Genomic DNA, 19,446 nt, shown 5'->3' with positions numbered 1-19,446 from the left:
GAGCTACTAAGCTCTCTTGATCAAATATTACTTTGATGGTGAGCAGCTCAAGAATGACATAAAAAATTTAATGAGTGGTCAAAAAGGTGTCAGTTGAACCTCTGTGTACATAAACAGAAGATATTGCATTTAAGAAAAAAACCTAAACTCTGCCTACTCAATACTGAATTAGAAATTGGCATCACAACTCAAAATAGAGATCTCAAGAGTCATCTGAAGTCATTGGCTCTAACAGCAGCTACAGCTACTGCCAAAAAGAAGCTGATAAAGATGCTAGGCCTTGAGAACAAGGCATAGAGTATTATTTTACCAGTGAATGAAACTCTGGTGTGACCACATACCATGTGCAGTCCTAGTCTTGACGTTGCAAGAAGATGAAGAGCTAAAGAAAATACAGAGAACAGCAATTCAAGTGATTAGAGGGAGACAGCAGGTATCTTAGTAAAAGGGAATAAAAACCCAGGACTTTGCAAATTGGAGAGAAAAAGGATGAGGAGGGATCTGACTGAACTTTGCAGAAGCATGGAGAAGATGAATGCAGTACTGTTCACCACATCCACAATACTGAAAATAGGAAGCACTCACTGAAGTTCACAGGAAATCAGTTTAACATGTATAAAAGAGATTACATCTCTACATGGGGTAGTAATCTTCTGATGCCTTCCAGAGGCACACACAGGATCAGCAGGTTCAAAAAGGATTTAGGGAAATTCAGGCACTATATGTCCACAGATGACACTAAAGAGACTGGCCAGGAACACACCCTCTGATATTCCTACTACAAGAACTGCTGACCTTGAGGAGATATGAGGCCACAGATGACAGAAAGTGCACAAACCTACAGTCTCTCCTTAAATAATGTTTGTCATTGCTACCTTCAGAGACAAGATGGTAAGCCAGATTGTTGAACTTTCTGACAAAATATCACGGGTTTCAGGTTCCTAAGAAATTAGCAATAAAATGGAAGTGAAGTTTAGCTAAGAATCCATTATGTTGTTCATGTAAATAGTCTATTTAAAATTACTCCCAAGAAAACACACTGCATACATAATGAATAAGGATAGCAGTTCAATTAAGAATAGAAATTAGACGTTAAAAAGCTACTATTTCAGAAAGCATCTCCTTTTAATATAGTTTATAAGCTGCTTACTCAGCATTCTGCAGAAAAACCTAATTATCCAATAATTTAATATTACAGAGAAATAAGGGAACTGCCGAGAAGAGGATTGTATTTCTAAGCTGACAAACTATGAAATAAAATTCCCTTTCCTGATATCCCCCAGAAGTAACATGGTCAGTGAAGCCACAAGACAAGTACGAATTCTTTATTCCATCTGTTTAGAGAAGAGATGGAAGATACTAGAAAACACCATCCAGACATCAAAATACATATTTTTTAGCATTTTCCTGTTCCATAAGTAAAGCGTAAATACTCGAATTTTGGATAAAATCTCAAAAAATGCCTTGATTTTTGAAAACTATGGATTAATTCAGTATTTTCACTTATGACTAAAGAGAAAAAAATCACAAAATCCTACAACAAAAGGCAAAGTTACCTGACAGCAGTACATAATCCAGGATAGCTCTGCTTACAATTTCATTTTGATGCATTAGGTTTTGATGGCCAAGAATGAGCTAGGAATCCCTAATGTGCTGACGATAATAGCTCTAAGAAATTCCAAACAAACTACAAAATTAAACAATGAAATTACCATGTAATTACCGCAGATAAGTTGTTTGACTACTTCAATACAGTATTGCTATGCTATTATCAATTCTTTATGACTTCCCAAAATTACCCAGTTCAAATTCACAGTAATCTCTTCATTCTATTTCCTTAGTGCCAGCACAAAATGCCCACATGACCCTGGAAACATCTTAATGCCTTTCTTGCACAAGTTATCCCACGTAAAATTTCTTGTGACTTGAAATTATTGTGGATAAATGTGTACTACAGCATTACAATGATGGCTTCTGGTTGGCTAACTTAGCTACAGTAGGGTTGACAGAGCAGGAGAAACTCTTTGTTTCTCAATTTTCCATCTTGCAGAAGAGGACCTAATTTCAGCACAAAAAACCATCAAACAAACAAAAAACACCACCCAAACCAACCAACCAACCAAAACCAAACCAACCACAAAACAGAAGAAGGAGGAATGCGTGCACTTAACCACACTCTCTCTTCAGCAGACATGCCTTTGTATCTGACCACATGAAGAAGAATGAACTTCTGGAAAACAAAGCAGCTTGAGTTGAGGGTCTTGCAGGAAGTCTAAGAGGACATTTTCTTCTGAAGGTGCTCCACCATACATGAAAGATGTCAGTTACATCTTAGACCAGAATTTGCTTTTCCCCAGGCTCCTTGCTGGGCCAAAGACCAGCACAGTGCCATCCCTGATTTCCAAGAGCAAAAGCTCTTCTGCATTATTTCCCACATGGATAAGCATTGTTGACAGGTGCAGTTCTCACTGTTCGAAAAAAATTACTTTTTTCCTCAACATTTCATATTGGCTAACTTAGGCAGCTCTCTTGGTGAAGTCACTGAGATCTGTTTCTCTGTTGCAGATGGAGCAAGGTGATACAGATGTCACTATCAAATCAGCTTTCCATATAGAACAACATCCCACTTTGAAGTTTATAATGGTGTCTGAAAACAAGACTGCCTTTAAATGCTAATAATAAACAGGATAAAAAACTAATGATTCCATCTTTAAGCCAATGTACAATTAAAGCTGGAGAGATTTAACTTCATTTGTGAAGAGGTATGTATGCTAGATTTCACTATTAAATCATTCTGTACTTCCACCATTTATATTTGCATGTCTAACACTAAAGCATAGCTTTTGAAAGGCATAACATAACTTGTTCCCCATCTTGCTTACAGAGAACTGAGTCAGACACTCAGCACCAACATGAACACAGACAAGAATGAGCTGAAGGGATTCCATCATGTGCTTTGGGAGAGAAGGTTAATTCCTGCTGACACCTTTTATGGAAGAAATAATTTGCTATGGCTAAAGATGAGCAAAAAGTAATTCCTGAAGGACATTTCTCTGAAATTCCTGAAAGAAAATTTAAAGATCTTGTGAAAGATAGAAAGGAGTTTAAAGGCTTTTCCATGTGGTGATGACAATGATAGTGATGGAATCCAAGGAGACAAGTGTCTATATTTTCATAGACTGGAATCACCAGGAGGTCAAATGAAAGTGGAAAAGGAACAGGTTTCTGCAATCACAGAAGAATTCACAAGTAACATTATATATGGAATTTTACTGCTATACAGAAGTAAAAGAGTTACATTTGCACACAGTGGATGTAAGGATTCAAATTCATGTTCAGTGTTAAAAGAATACTGGGAAAGATTTTTCCCAGAAATATTTGTTTTCCTCTAACTAAAATGTAATGAATTACAACACGAATAATTTTCATGCTATGCCTAAATTGAAATTGCAATAAACGGACAAATAAAATGCCTTGAATAAAACAGGAATAAAAGAATTTGAAAACTAGATTTCAGTAACAAGTACATAAACCAGAATAGATGTTATTAGAATAACAATATGTTACAGATATTACAATGTAAATATTACAAACTACACTCTGAAACCAATCTTCAGTGAAGGCATGTAATATTGCCATCATCTGCAGATTTGCCAACAAAGGAATATCAAAGTTGTGGGTGAGCTTTATCAAACAGATTTTGCAGAATCTCTAATGAAAAATAATTTGTACATCTGCTTTATAGGGCTTATGTTGCATGTCATTCTTGTCTATAAACAAAATTTCTAAGTAACCACACCAACCCAAAAGCTAGCTAAATTGTTAGTAAGCTAGACAACTGGCATTAATAGTAGAAAACAACCACTGGTTTAAAGGACAAGGCTTTGCTCTAAAAGTAATTCCATCAACATTTCTCTCTGAAGTAACAGCCCTGTATGATATTTGTGAATTTAAAATCTGTAATTCCACTGTGATTCAAAAACTCACCTGCGCCTTTCTAAGTCCCAGTCAATATGCAGAAGTATAGAAGGACACCAAGACTTTCCCTCAGCAATGCATTGCTGCGAAACTTTTCTTACCAGCGCTGGCAGTAAGTAGCACTGCAGCTGCTGATCCTGCCAGACCCACACCAAGTTGTGATGGACCACATCCTGATTTTCTTTACACTAACGATAAGACACTGGACACATTCTACATTTCTTTTCTTGTAAGTCCTCAGAGCATCAAATGGCAACATGGAGGTGGTCAGGGCCTAAAATAGATGTAACCTACTAACATCACTCACTCTCCCCCTCAAAATCTCACACATCACTGCACCAGTGCCTGGAACACGAGCTTTGCTGGATGGTCTCCATCTGTCTAAAGCAGCATGAGCTGTGAATCTTGCCTCAGCAGGAAGTTGATCATTGAGCATATTACATTTCCTTCTTCTTCTGAAAACTGCAGGTGGGATCTGTGCTGAGCCTGGAGATTTTATTTCATTTAGGGCTCTTGTAACCATGTTTTGTTCTGTTTTCTCTTTAGTTAATGTGGGTTTTCATCTCTCACAGTTTGGTTTAAATTTCAAGACCAAATGAATCTTGTAACCGTGAAGCAACTTTCAAGTCTCCAACTTTTAAGAAGTTTATATAATATGTATTCTACCCTGTACCCCATTCGTTAACCACTGAGAACTTCAAGGCAGTCTCATTATGAGGGTAGCCCTAAGAATGATTTTATTCTCGCTGCTCATTTCTGTGTCCACTAAGGGTTAGCAACAGAGGAGACCAGGCTGACTCAGATATCAAGCCACCCTTCATGGTGAATCTAGTTTGGAATAAATTACCTATATGTGATAAATACTAAGACTTGAAATAAGGTATTTTTTGCAACTGAACTTGTACCTGAAACTGAAAAAAATAGTAATGTGGCTGTTGACAACTTTGCCGAGCCTACTGCAGCTGTGAATTGTTCTTTCCCTACACTTATAAACATTAGTAGTGTTACTGAAGGTGTTTTTACATAGATTTAAAGGGTTTTTTTGGTCGTAATAAGAGATGATTTATTTTCAGCTTGCTTTTTCTGGCTGCAGCCTAGCTTTTATTTCTTTTTACTGTACTGATTCATTACTTATAAATTATTTTACTTCTATGAGGACTTAAGGAAGAATGTGCAGTACTGACCTGACCAGGAACTTAAGAACTATAGAGGCTACTTTGAACATAACATTATGCTGTAATTTTTCTTGTAAGGCTTAGAAATGCTAAAATACACATTGTCATAGGCTTTGCCTCACATAAGAATGCACATAGAAGTTCCTTCTACAAAAGAACAGAGGGTGTATTTATAAGTATTTTTCCTTCTTTACTTTTCATGAACTTCAGTAATGCAGAACATGACAGAAAAGGGAGAGCTGTATTGCTCCCTCAGGCTGAAGAAGCAGAAGGCGGAAGCCAAGTAGGAGAAGGAACCACTGGCCCCAGTGCAGCCTTCTCACCTCTTTCACAGAGAGTAACTGGGAGTCATCAGCAGTAAACAACGACACAATGCCTCAGCAAAGCACATCAGTATGTTTAAGCAAGGAAATGTGGCAACAAAGTTGCCACAAGTTGGTTCAACCTTACATGGGATGTCAGAAAGTCAAGCTGTAGCTTCTTGAAAATGATTTTGACTTCAATATCAGAGTTATTGACACTACCCAAAAGCTAGTTCTGCGCTATGTGAGTCATGGAGCAAGATGATTAAATGGGTAAAATTGTTGGCTCCTAAGGGCTTGTCCGAATATTTTACAATGAGTTTCTGACAGGTGTCTGAGCAAAGATTGGATCCTTTGCTGCCTAATCAAAGCTAGATTTTGAGAAATGAATTTTCAAAGTGAGACATTGCTGAACAGTACAACAGCAGCAAGATGAAAATGTACCCAAAGGCATAGGACTGAGGATTTTGTTTAAGTATCAAATACTGAGATTTCAGTCTCATTTTCCCATTGTACTGAAAGGAAGAGCTACTATTCTGATCCACTGAGCTGAATTTTGCACACCTTTGCATCTTAACGGGATGGCTGGACAAAGAACATTAGCAGCAGAAGGGCCAGAGCCTGCTTTGTTGTTTGAAGACTCAATATTAGATGAGTTAGAGTTTGATTATTATTTCTCACTAGGTCATTGAAATGCCTGGGAGAACATTCCACTTTTAACAATGCTTTCTGTCATTTCTATGACTTTTTCTGCTTTTCTGCACTTTCATACCAATGTACTACACAGAAATGCCAGCCAGACCATGTTTCCAGCCTCAGCAAACCTAACTAGTTTCAGCAAGAGATTTAAGAGGGTTTTTGTCCAATGGAAATACAGAAATTGGGAGTCCATTTATGATATGCTGAAATAATTAAGAGTATATAAAAAGCATCACCCTTACTATTGAAGCCTGTCTTTCAGGACTTATTTAACCTCTTAAATAATTTCTATTCTCATGGTGAGTTTAAAAGAAAAAAAAGGACATGAAAGATAACTTAGATTGTGCTGAATTACATGGGCTAAAATCATGTTGAAAAAGTAAAAGTTTTTCCTCTTGCGGCTTTGGAACATGTTGCTAATCTATTGCTGCTAATACTTCTTTATGTTATCCTAGGAGGCCATAAACAAAGTATTAGCATTAATTTTATATTAAATTAATGCAGTTCTTTCTAATTCTTCCATTCTTACGTTTTTGTAAGACTAGTGACACGTTATTCCCTAAACCAGCAAGGACATAATATGAATAGTAAGTTAGCTACCCTGCACATTTTAAAAAGTGAATTAATTTCTCTGAAGGTGAAATGAATGTACACATATTCTTACACACACATACATATAAACTCCTTAATTTTCCAGGCAGTCCTGAACTTTTCCACATAATGGCAAACAGGAAGGTATATATTTGCTAAAATTTTGCCTATTGTATTCTTGACAAACAAATTGAAAATTCTAGCTTTCAAATATAAAGAGCTTTGAAATAAAACGAGAGAGATAAAAAATTGCAATAAATTCTTATCTTTGTCTTAAACATAAACTAAAGAATAGCTTCTTCTCCCTTCATTAGACTGATTAACATTTTCAGCTTGTGTCAAGTCTTGATTTTATGCCCAGGCTCCATTCCCTGCCACTCCTTCGTACCAGCTCAGTGTTTGTGTGATGAAGCAGTTCACTAATCAAAGAATTGACGTGCCTCATTAGTTATTTTTTAATTTCCTGTGTCAGGTTTTGCTGGGAAAACAATACAAACAGGCAGTCCAGAAAAAGCAGCCACAGCAGCATCAATACAGGCAGAGAGGTGAAGCAGCTGGGCTGCTTTGTCTAAGTTCTCATGGAACTGCTACTTTACAGTATGATGCAATTAAACACAGGGTACAGTATGTTTGTTCCTTTTCCTTCTAAGTGTTCAATATCTGCTTAGAAATTATTAAGTAATTACAAGAGCTTATCTATCTAGTGAAGATAAGAGAGCAACAGGAAACTTTGATCCAGTTTAAGGTCATCATCTCTATGTCACCGAGAAGTCACCACAGGTCATCTAATCCAGGAGTATAATGATGCATGTAAGCAGAAGTCTTGAAAGATTTTTTGTGCCTAGATTTGCCAAGTCGTCAGGTAATTTTTCAATATGGAAGACATAGAAAGAAGGTATATTTTCAAGTGAAAAAATTGTTGCTCTGATTTCTATGGAGAGGAATGCAGAAGACTGCCAAGTGTAGTATAAATACATCAGTGCACTAAAACACAAAAACCAGTAAAACACTGTGAAGATACACTGTGTGGCAGGCTTTGTGACACATTATACAAATTAGACCACTTGATCTGAAAGCAGTCTTCCTATATATGGGCATGTTAAATACACAGAAAAGTAGGTAAAGGGGCTGCAGCATTTGTAAAAAGTATTTACACTAACAAATTTAACATATATCTTTAAAGTAAAAGCATGAGAAAATTTGCCATGTGTTTTAATGGCAAAAATCCCTGGCAATCAGCAAACTACATCTCCAAAAGCACAATGGTAAAGTTGCAGTGTGTCCACTGTAGATGCCCTCTGCTTTCTAAAAAACTGAACACAAAATTATTGCTATTCTCAACCTATGCTGCACACGGGATATTTTAATGGTATAGAGGCATAATGAGTAATATTAACAGCCTGACATCGACAAACGTGGCTCCTTGTTGCCTGCAAGAGAATTCTGTGATCTTGAAAGTAAATCCTTCAGGCCCAGGAGAATCTGTCTTGGAACAAGTACTTATTTATAGTGGCTCAAGACTAACGAAAGCTGTAAAGGAGGTAATCCCCATTGACAGCCTGAACTCAGCACAGAAGAAAGAAATAGGTTCAGAGAGTATAAGAACAAAAGGAGATGCAGTTGTAAAAATGAACATGCTGAGACCTTAAGACATCTGGAATGTAATGTGCAATTAATATTGTTTAGTTTTTACCTCCACAGCATGGGGAAAGGTGCTATCTTTCTATTCTGTTGTCATTATACATCTGTGGGCAGATTTTGTGAATACCAGATGCTCAGTGAAGGTCCTCTAACAGGATGATAAGCTTATTCCAGAACAACTAAATATTTTTGGAAGCCATCAGTGCTCTTGTATTTCACATTACTTTGACTGTGCTTCCTGCTGTGCTTCCAGCAGTACGAAGCGGCTGGTTTTAGCATCATGTATGCCTGAATGGCTAGCAGCTAACTAGCTAAGAGAAACGTGGTGCATTCAAAAAAATAAAATGAGAATGAAATTTTAGTTGAAGGAAAAACATCAAACTACTTCAAGTTGAGTAAAATAACAAGTATTGGTATACAAATCTTAATATACCCCTGAAAAAAACATCCTATAGCACAGGCTTGCAATGGGAGGAAGACTGAGTGCAGAGTATACTTTTGTCTTTTTTCTACTCTATCTAGGTTACTTCACACATTCTATGATGTGGATAAGCAATCCTTGAGCTTTGTGAGGTAATTCTGAGACAGCAATCAGTCATTTACATAATTAGTGTAACAGTACTTAATTATGTGATTACTGTAAATATGTGTAATATTCTAATGGTGTAATTTCAATGTGTAATTACTACCTGTAATTACATAATTAGGTGTAATGGCATAACTAAATTTCTCATAAAAAAAGTGGATATTTACAATGCTAGCAATAGGAATTGGTATACTGCACAATACTATTGGTGTTATGAAAGAAAAATTACTAGTTTTTAATGCTACCTTTGGTAAAGCTACCTCAAGAGAAGATGAACGCTACAAGTTTGTGAGTGGTGCCATAGTAGTAGAGAAATTGGGCAGTTCCCTCAAGAGTGGTAGTTCAGAGGTCGCCAGCCAGTAACAACATTATTTCCACTGTTAAATATTTGAATATCTGTATTTCATATTCTTTTATAATTACAAATTTAAGTAACACATTACTTTTGTCTTAACTCTTATAGCACATCTCATTTTACATTCCTTCCATGATGCCATCAAACATCAGATTGGTGGTACCTTCATATGCTGGCCTCTTCCCAGAGGAAGTACAGAAAAGAATTTTGCAACGTGGCAGTTCATTCTGCCCTTGTTACTTTGGATTTTAAGATTACTTAGTCCTTCATATGTGAACGATTACTCCATATTAACAGCTTTAGGAATTGGATCTTCATAGTGAACTCTTAATGTTATTCATAAAACCACGTGCAAGTGTTCTCAACACAGATCCTGGGGCAGCTCCACCAGTAAATTCTCTGTAAACAAGTGGTCCATCTTCCACGTCTCATTTTGTCCTCCCTTCAGGTCAGTCCCTTACTTACCTGACACCTTTTTTATGCTTACTTAAAACAAGTAAGAGCCAGGGTCAAAACAAACAAAATAAGTTCCTTAACTTCCATGGAATGGGTAGACATTGGTGGCATTCCTTGCCGGAGGGTATTGCGAATGAATTCAATAGAGATTAAACAAGCACTTGGAGGAAAAGCCTTTAGGGGTCATTCTTCCACCAGGCTCAGGATCTACCCTGAGCTGAAAATGATGGAGACACATCAGAGAAAATATCCCATGCCCTGCTCTTACAGTAGTTGGTATTTCCTATAAGAAGTGTTGAAGATGTGATACTTGCATAGATGAACCCCTCAGTATGAGTCAGTGTTTATTGTTTTCCTCTTTACACTACAGACTCCTTTCCATTTGACTCATAGAATAATTTTATGTTTTGCTAATATTTCCATCATATCTGATGCTTTACTTCAATGCCTGACAGATTAGAGCTCTTAAATATCTTCCATTTATAAAAGAATAACACGACTATTTTAACCATTATGCCTCTGTGAACTAGTTAAACATTTCTATAGCATTCTCTAGTTGTTTCTGTCAAAGAAAATACTACCTTTTTAAAAAGAGCTGTAAAATCATGGTAATACTTACTCTGTTGGCAGTTTCTCCCCATAAATTCACCTGGACATTCACAAGAATAGTTGGCAACGAGATCTGTACAGATTCCACCATTCTTGCAGGGTTCAGCTTCACATTCATTTACATCTGCAGGAAGCACACAAGATAATGTCAGGATTAGCAAAGAAAAACTGTAAAAGCAATAAGCACATATTTTAAAGTACAATAACACAGACTTTATACACTACCATTAGAAGACATACATTCTTTTGCCCAGCAAACATATGCAGTAAAACACGTGATTAAATAAGCCTGATTCTAGGAAAAAAATGAAAACAATTTCACATTAAGTTTGCTAGTTTCCTATACCTATAAAAGATTTACTATATCCCATCACGCAGCAGAATTAGAAGTTTTGCTCAGGGATTTACATTATAACTTCCAGGGAATATCAGAGCTTGGCCTTAAATGTACAAATTCAGTTAGTCCTAACAGGAAACTCATTAGTGATACATTCAACTTCTAGAAATACAGCTACTTCTTTACTAACAGATGCCATTTAAGAATGTCTCTCAGTTCATTTTAACTGATTAAATATCTCACTGACTCAATTTTTTAATTGTCTTCCTTCTTGTGCATGAGTTAGTGAGCAAATTGAAAATAACAGCTTGATCTAAAAGCTTGCAAATTTTATTAAATTCAAAAGACAGCAAAGTAATTAATTTTACTTGAATTTCTTTCTTTCACTACTGTGTGTCAAATGCTGCAAGAATAGTCCCTTGTGTTTTTCAATGTGATAACCTTAAATATAATATGTTATTTTTCTAAAATGCAGCATAGTTTTTTTTAGTCATCATAAAGAGATACATCAAAGATGATGGTATCTCACAGTTATATTCTTACAGAATAAAATAAATATGCAGAGAGTTCTAAGACTTAGAAACCAGTATGGATGTTATGCATTATTGCCTCAAGGAGCCATATCAATGCATATAATTCAGTATTTAAAATATGACAGCTCACACTAGCTTCATTAACGGTTGAAGTCCTGTGAATAGAACATAAACAGCAAGCATGAAAGCAATCTTTAGCTTGTACTGTAATTCTACTTCATTAAGTATGCATATTCATTTCAGATGCAGTTGAGATAAAGCACACAGGTGTAAAGCACAGAAATACACTGAAATAAAGATATTCAAATGAGAGAAACCAGTTCAATTCTTTGGTGAGTCCAATGCCCTATGAAATTAACTAAAATTCCTTACCATCCTGTTGAACCTGCTTCTGTCTCCAAAATGCAAGACTAGTTTGAGTTGGCATGTACAAACTAGAGAAGGTTCATAGCTTCCCACATATTTAAAACTGACTGACTGGCACTGGTGTAAAATCAGCAGCGCAGCACTCAGCCCACCCATCTGTCCCTGCACCAGCCCTGTGCGAGCAGTGAGCCCCACTGGGGACACGCAGCCAGCACCAGGGCATAGCCTCCCCTTCTGAGTCACCTCACAGCTTCACTAGTGCTTGTGCCAGGACAGGGCAGGGAGCAGGATGGGCAACTGAAGACACAGAGGACAGGAGAGCTTCACTGGTACCACTGCCAGGTAAGTATAAAAATACTGAAGGAAGTGAGCGTACTTGACCCAGAACCTGCTGTATCCCTTCTCTGCAGTTGCAGCAGCAAGGCTTTCCCTGTATCTGGCTTCAAAGTACAGCTAGAGCCCTCAGTGCTACAACAACAAGCTTCTAGCACAGCTAAAAGGACAGGGAGGAAGTATGGGTAAGTGAGGGAAAGCTCAACAATCTCTCTGATAACTTGTATGGCAAGCGACAGATCAGATATACCACCCCAGTGTTTCAGTGTCCCAGTACTGAGATAAACATTTACCCAACTGACAAGTCCTTCTGTAAGTACATGGCTTCAAAGTCAGCCTTGTTTGGGTTTTGCTCACATGAATCAAGTGTGAAACTTGATCCTGAAGTCACAACTTTGTCACAACACTACATGTTCAGGAACAGCACCAAGCTGCAATGCGGTCCTTGGGAGCATTGATTTTAAAGTGTGCGTCCACAAACTCTGAAAGAGTTTCTGTCAGAAACGCATAACAGAACTCTTCCTCTTAGATCCAAGTACTGTGTATGGTCCAAGTAAGTACGGTCCATGTACTTACACCGATGCAAGAAGGCTTGTGTAGGAGAGGAAGAATTCAGCTCCATCAGCAAAATTGAATGTATCCTTGTAGTTTAGTACGTAGCATTTGAGCTTTTACTTTGATTTCTTATATGTACTAGAAATCTATGTACAAAAAATCCAATTTTTTAATACACAAGTTTCCCCTGGATTTTGCCATGTCTACAGGGAAATTTTCTCCAGTCTTTTCTGCAAATTTAAAAGCTGTGCAGCTTTCAAGCTGGAAAATTTGCTATAAATGAAACAAGTGATTCCTGCAACTTTTCATGTAGAATGAATTAAGCTGGCATACTGTATGAACCTATATTAATTTTTTAGTACGCAATACACATAGCTACAATGCCTTCTAGCTTCTTCAGTTACTCTTCTTACTCCCCTTAGCGTTTTTGGAATATTTGTTTCACATACCCAGAGTGACACGTGGGCTATTTTAGTGAGATGCGAGTTGGAGAAATCAAATCATTTTTTACTAGAACACTCCAAAGACATAACGTTTTTAAGGGTGATTTTTATTCCAAAATTAAACTTGCTGCCTTTGTGGCTACAGAAGAAAAGCTACTGCAAGCAGATTTACAATGGATAAAGAAATATTGTAAGATTTTTAAAGATTGTAAGATATTTTTGTGTATAGCACTATAATTAATTGATATTCTGTGCACATGCCGAATTGCACCGATGCCAGTGATTTCGTTAAAGTACATTACCAGGAAATGAACTGGATTAAATACAACTCAAAGCTCAAGAACAGAACAGGTATCTGAAAACCTATATGCAACGGAAAAGGGAAAAGGGGAGAAAGGGTAAGGAGATGGCCCTGAGAGCAAAGAACAGCGGCAACAATCTGAGGAGAAACAAACTAATTTACTAAATAAGATATCGGAATGCAAAACAACACACTATAATACAATATAATTACAATTTAAGCTGATAAATCCAATACAGAGAGAGAGAATGTCCCAAAATCAAGGTAGGCCTTACTCTACTACTGACGATAAGACGGCTGGAGAGCAAGGTGCTGCCAGGATGAGAGATGGGCGGAAAAAGGGATGAGGTCTCATGATCTGCAAGTTTTTATCTTTTCCCTCTGGCTGGAAATGGTAACAGAGGAGCAAAGTACCGTGGGGACTGTAGTAGTCCTTCTCTTCTGAGAACCAGGCACATACACTACATGATGTTATGATGTGGAATACCAATAACCAAAAATCATAAAACCACAACATTAGTGTAAAGATAAGCGTAAGTATTGACCATATTTTAAGTGCAATAGTGGAAAACGTTCTGCTCATGGCAGGCGACATCCTGGTTACTACTGTTGCTATCTGTCCGTAATCTATATCCTCTTTCCTGCCTCCCTGCACTCCAGTACTCCAGCAGAACAGCTTGTTTGGACTTTACTGTGTTGTCCTGTAAAACAATTTACATTTTTTCTTTTGTTTCCAAGCAAAATGTAATGACAATATTTGGAGGAGACTCAGCTCTCTCCCCTTGAATCATCTAAGGCACATGACAGCCACCAAATATCACTTATTGATGAGACAAGCTAAAAAGAAACCTAGGTCATTCATGTTCTCACAGCCATTGACAGCAGGTCTAAAAAATGTTAAAAAAGCAGGAATGTACCTTGCAACTCATCAGATCAAATGGCCTGTGAATGCAGAGCATGTATGAAAAGGAAAGATCACAGAAACTCATCAAGCTCAAGTGCTCTCGCTATTGCCTCTTTTGCCCTTGCTCTTTCAGTCCTGGGTTAGATAGATGTCATGGTTTTCAGCTGGAATAGTGTTAATTTTCTTTTCAGAGGTTCAAACAATGCTGTCTTCTGAATTTTTGATGAAAATGATGATTACACACCAATGATTCAGTTTTTGCTGAGCAGTACTTACCCTGAGCCACGAGGCTGGGTACGCACAAGAAGCTGAGAGAGAACAGAACCAGAACAGTTGACCCAGACTGGCCAAAGAGATGTCCCAAACCAAATGGCATTGTGCTCAGCAATAAAGGCTGGGAGAAGAGAAGGAGTAAGGGCGGGATGTTTGGAGTGTCTTCCCAAGAAATAGTCATGTGTGATAAGCCCTGCTTTCCTGGAAGTGATTGAACACCCGCCTGTTGATGGGCATCTACTCAGCACTGGTAAGGCTTCATCTGCACTACTGGGTCCAGTTCTGGGCCCCAGTACATAGTGTACATGAACAAACTTCAGATTCTGGTGAAGGGCTACAGAAATGATGAAAAGACTGAAGCTGAAGGGAGGGTGCACAGAGGACAGAGCCAGGTTTTTGTCAGTGGTGCCCAGTTCCAGGACCAGAGGCACTGGGCACAAACTGGAGCACAGGAGGATCCCTCTGACCCTGGGGCAGCATTCTGTGCTGGGCAGATGACGGAGCACTGGCACAGGGACCCAGAGGCTGTGGGGTCTCCTCCTTGGAGATCTCCAGAAGCCGCCTGGACATGTCCCATCACCCTGCTCTGGGTGTCCCTGCTGGAGCCGGGTATGGGACAGATGGACCCAAAGGTCCTGGCAACCTCAGTCATTTTGTGATTCTGTGATAATCTTCCTGCTGTTGTGAAAGGGAATACAGGGAGAAGCCTTTATCTAAATGTGGAGGCTAGTTTCATTTATTTGAACTAGCAAAATTTCAGAGTTGTATACTAAAATTAATGATGGTTACTGATCTCTGAGCTTCTATTTAATCACACATGTCTTACTAGTTTTTGCATATAAAAATATCACATCCTGGGCTAATAAAAATTCATGGGCTTCTTAGCTGAATTTCTGTCTATTAAAAAGGAGGAAGAGAAGGAACAGCACAGTGTGCTAGAAATAAAACGTGCCAAGGGAAATGACTAAAGAACAGACCTGCTCATTTCTATATTAAATTCTTCATATGAATTTATACAATTTAACAAGACGCTTCAGTTCCCTATTTGCCTTTTTAAGAAAAGCCCATTAACCTTAAGTTTTCAGCAGGTTATTCATCATTTTAATATAGGCTAACATATTCGTGGAAAAAAACAAGGTCACTGTGAACTGAAAAAACATTAAGTGAATTATGAACAATCTTTTACTTGGTGAAATAAACGTGGTAATTTGTACTCTTAAAAGTTTTTCTATGTAAAGACAATCTTCTCAAGATATTTAACTTTTTCTGGTTTGCCATTCATATTGAAATATGTAGAGAAAAACACACAACTTTCTATCATATTTCATATTGTCTGTGAGATGGTGTAGAAAACAGGCTGAACATTAACTACCATACATTTTTAAAGTAATCTTCATATTCTATCCCTACTGAGCAATTAGCTATGATCAGTGAGGAAAGATGAATTCTTTCATTATTATATTTGTTACTTTGATCCCACTGTGACTTTTTTTCCAGTAATTTGAGCACCTGTAGTTCCATCAGTTCAAACAAATTTGTCATATTTGAGAAATGAGGAAAGACAAGTTCACTCTATCACCACATCTGATACAAGAACAAATCCTTAGTTGGAAAGATAATGAACTGAACATTATTAAAGAAAGGAGCACAAGTTCTACAGAATTATTTAATTTGCAGTTACTTATTTAATTAGACTGAAAACGCATATGTAGCATATTTAATTAAAAGCAGTTTCTGCAAATTGCAGCCAGATTTTGTTCAAATTGTTAGATGTGACAATTACGGCACTAAACTTTACATTGGCTGAAGTGTTTGTTGTTTTTTTTCCCCTGAAATACATGTATTTCTTCTTATCATATTGTCATGTGTAGATCTGAACAGAAATGTTAAAATGCTAGAGTTTCTGAAGTAGTTGCTCCTAAAGACTTTTACAAAAAGATGTCTCTGTATGTTGCCAGATACAAATTCTTCACTGACAATGCAATTGATTTATGATCCCTAGAAGGAGTCTGCTTTTAGTGAAAACTATGTTTGTACAAAAAAAAAAAAAATCAATGTAATTTACCTTTTCAGGTAAGTTTAAGTGTTATGCTAGGCCAGACTATGACATTCAGTTCATATAATCTTCTGCATTGTAGTAACTTACACAGAGATATCTGGTTGCTACCAAAGAATTCAGTTTCCTGTGGAGGGACCTTGTAAGTCTGCTAAATACTGAGAAAAATGAGCTCCTAGACAGGCTTAAGTGCCAGCATGGGAAAAGTTGATATTCCTAAATTGTGTCTAGGTTAGTTTAAAAACCAAAACAAACAGAAACCAAACCAAACCAAACGAGCTCTATCCAGAGATTTCTTTTCTGAGGATAGATTCTGAAATTGACTGTGATGCAGGAACAAGGAAACACTGACCTTTTTCTGAAAATAGATTGTTGCTTGTATAATTGCTTGAAGACAGTTCATTAGGAAGTAAAGGCTACATTCTGGTTCCTCTGTATCCTGAAGATGATTAAATTTACATTTCCTACCTTATACTTCCTGTGATCAAACCACAACTGCAAAGCTATTATGCACGCTTCTGTTTGAAGCTCAGTCATCATGCATCCTGAAATAGAATTGCTGTTAGAAACTAACAAGTAAAAGACAAGTAAGAGACAGTTTGACTATGTTGCATACTGATTTGGAGAATCACCATGGGGCAGAGTTCTGAGTTTTCATCCTTCTTTGCTGGATAATGTTTTTTTTTTTGTTTTTTTTTTTTTTAAGTCTTGAATTATAAAACATGAATAAAATCAGATACTGCATCAGCAAAGATAATATAACTGAAAATATACATTCCTTATTTTGGACTTTATCTGCTACCTACAGCCACACGTGCATTCCAGAAAAATTTCATGAATAAAATGTGTATTTAAATCATGTCACTGTCATCATCAAGTATTACTTCTAGTAACACTAGATGACACTAGATCAACTAACACTAGATAACACTAGATCAACTATTACTTCTAGTAATTTGAGTTTTTCAGTGTGCTATTTAGAATTAACCTGACTTTTTGTGATAAAAGAACAAATATCTTGACTAGTTGTTTTTGCCAACACAGCTTGTTTCTTGGCTATAAAAGCACCAGTACACCTTGTTCCTGAGTCCTGCCTACTTCTTTACTGAGCCCAAATTCCAAGCTCCTGGCACCTGAAGCTTTATTTTTGATCCAAGACTACATCTTCCAACACAGACTTCCTGAATTTCCCTTCTGCAAAAACACACATTCTTTCTTTACTCTCTGATTTTATACTCACTTCCCCATCATATGTTGTCAGTGCAGCTTGGCTCTAAGTCATGTCATCTGTCTTCTAGTTTGATAAAATGGTTGGCCCATCTCAGCCACAGTGTCATGATTCAAGCATCCATCGTGGAAGCCAACTCGGCCTTTGACAGGAAATATTCACTAGACATGCTCCAGTTTTATCTCAGAAATATTGCAAATATTTTTCCTAGTAAAGTCAATTTCATATATAGAAAACAGAAGTTCAACAGGGTATAATCTCTATATTTTAATTCACTTTTATGAAGAATCACAACTATAAACTGGAAAAAGATCCAGCCAGACATAAGAATCGTGAGAAAAAAAGTAAATAGTTCTGTTTAAAAAAGAAAATCAGAAATTGTAGGAACTTCTGTGGCTGAGTTCTATTTCAAAATAAAAGATTATTGCTAATTAATACTGTCCTTAATCATAGAGTTATAGAATCATAGAATCATAATCAAAGAATCACAGAATCATAGAATGGCTTGGGTTGGAAGGGACAACCCCCTACCACAGGCAGGGTTGCCAGCTGCTAGAACAAGCACTACATCAGATTGTCCAGGGCTCCATCCAACTTGGCCTTAAATACCTTCAAGGATGGGGCAACCACAGCCTCCCCAGGCAACTTGTTCCAGCACCTCACCACTCCCTCCGTAAAAAATTTCTGCCTGATATCTAATCTAAATCTCCCTTTCTCTAGTTTAAAACCATTCCCCCTTGTCCTATCATTATGTATCCATGTAAAAAGTTGATTTCCCTCATGTTTATAAACTCGCTTTGAATACTGAAAGGCTGCAGTGAGATCTCCCCACAGCCTTCTCTTTTCCAGGCTGAACAATCCCAGTTCCTTCAGCCTATCTTCATAGGAGAGGTGCTCCAACTTTTGGATCATCTTCGCCGCCCTCCTCTGGACCTTCTCCAAAAGCTCCACATCTTTCCTGTGTTGGGGGCCCCAGACTTAGACATAGTACTCCAGATGGGGCTTCACAAGGGCAGAATAGAGGGGGACAGTCACCTCCCTCACCCTGCTGGCCATCCTTCTTCTGATGGAGCCCAGGATACCACTGGCCTTCTGGCTTGCAAGTGCACACTGCTAGCTCATGTTAAGTTTTTCATCAACCACGACCCCTAAGTACTTCTCAGCAGGGTTATTCTCAAGGATTACTTCTCCCAGTTCATATATATATCAGAGATTACTTTGACCCAAGTGCAAAACCTTGCACTTTGCTTTGCTGAACCTCATTAGGTTCACAAGGGCCCACCTTTCAAGTTTATCAAAGTCCCTCTGGATGGCATCTCTTCCTTTAGTTCTATCAACCGCACTGCTCAGATTGGTGTCATCAGTAAAAATGCTGAGTGCACACAATCCCATCATCTATGTCATTGACAAAGATATTAAATGTCATTGATAGATGTTAAAGAGTACTAGAACTAATACTGACCCCTGGGGGACACCGCTCGTTACCGAGCTCCACCTGGACATAGAGCCACTGATCACAACCTCTGGCTGTGACCTTCTGTCATGGTTTTATGATTTTCGGTTATTGGTATTCTACATCATAACATCATGTAGTGGATACACCTGGTTCTCAGAAGAGAAGGACTACTACAGTCCCCACGGTACTTTGCTCCTCTGTTACCATTTCCAGCCAGAGGGAAAAGATAAAAGCTCGCAGTATAAAAACTTGCAGATCACGAGACCTCG

The 19,446-nt window shown here is 37.7% G+C and overlaps 1 protein-coding gene across 10 annotated transcripts in view; it reads right to left on the bottom strand.

Moving 5' to 3' along the window:
• EDIL3 (EGF like repeats and discoidin domains 3) overlaps positions 1–19,446 on the bottom strand; it is a 273,821-nt gene that overhangs the window by 94,979 nt on the left and 159,396 nt on the right. For 9 of the 10 annotated variants that reach the window (XM_021380111.1, XM_021380103.1, XM_021380106.1 and 6 more), the window contains one exon: positions 10,403–10,516. The exons of the other annotated variant lie outside the window; for it this stretch is intronic. In XM_021380111.1, coding sequence (XP_021235786.1) covers positions 10,403–10,516 — 114 coding nt within the window. The remainder of the gene's footprint in view (positions 1–10,402; positions 10,517–19,446) is intronic. 10 annotated transcript variants of the gene reach the window in all.

Source organism: Numida meleagris, chromosome Z (genome assembly GCF_002078875.1).
Source record: "Numida meleagris isolate 19003 breed g44 Domestic line chromosome Z, NumMel1.0, whole genome shotgun sequence".
Lineage (NCBI taxonomy): Eukaryota > Metazoa > Chordata > Aves > Galliformes > Numididae > Numida > Numida meleagris.
The sequence above is the reverse complement of the archived record's forward strand: the minus strand, read 5'-3'. Positions and strand labels throughout refer to the sequence as shown.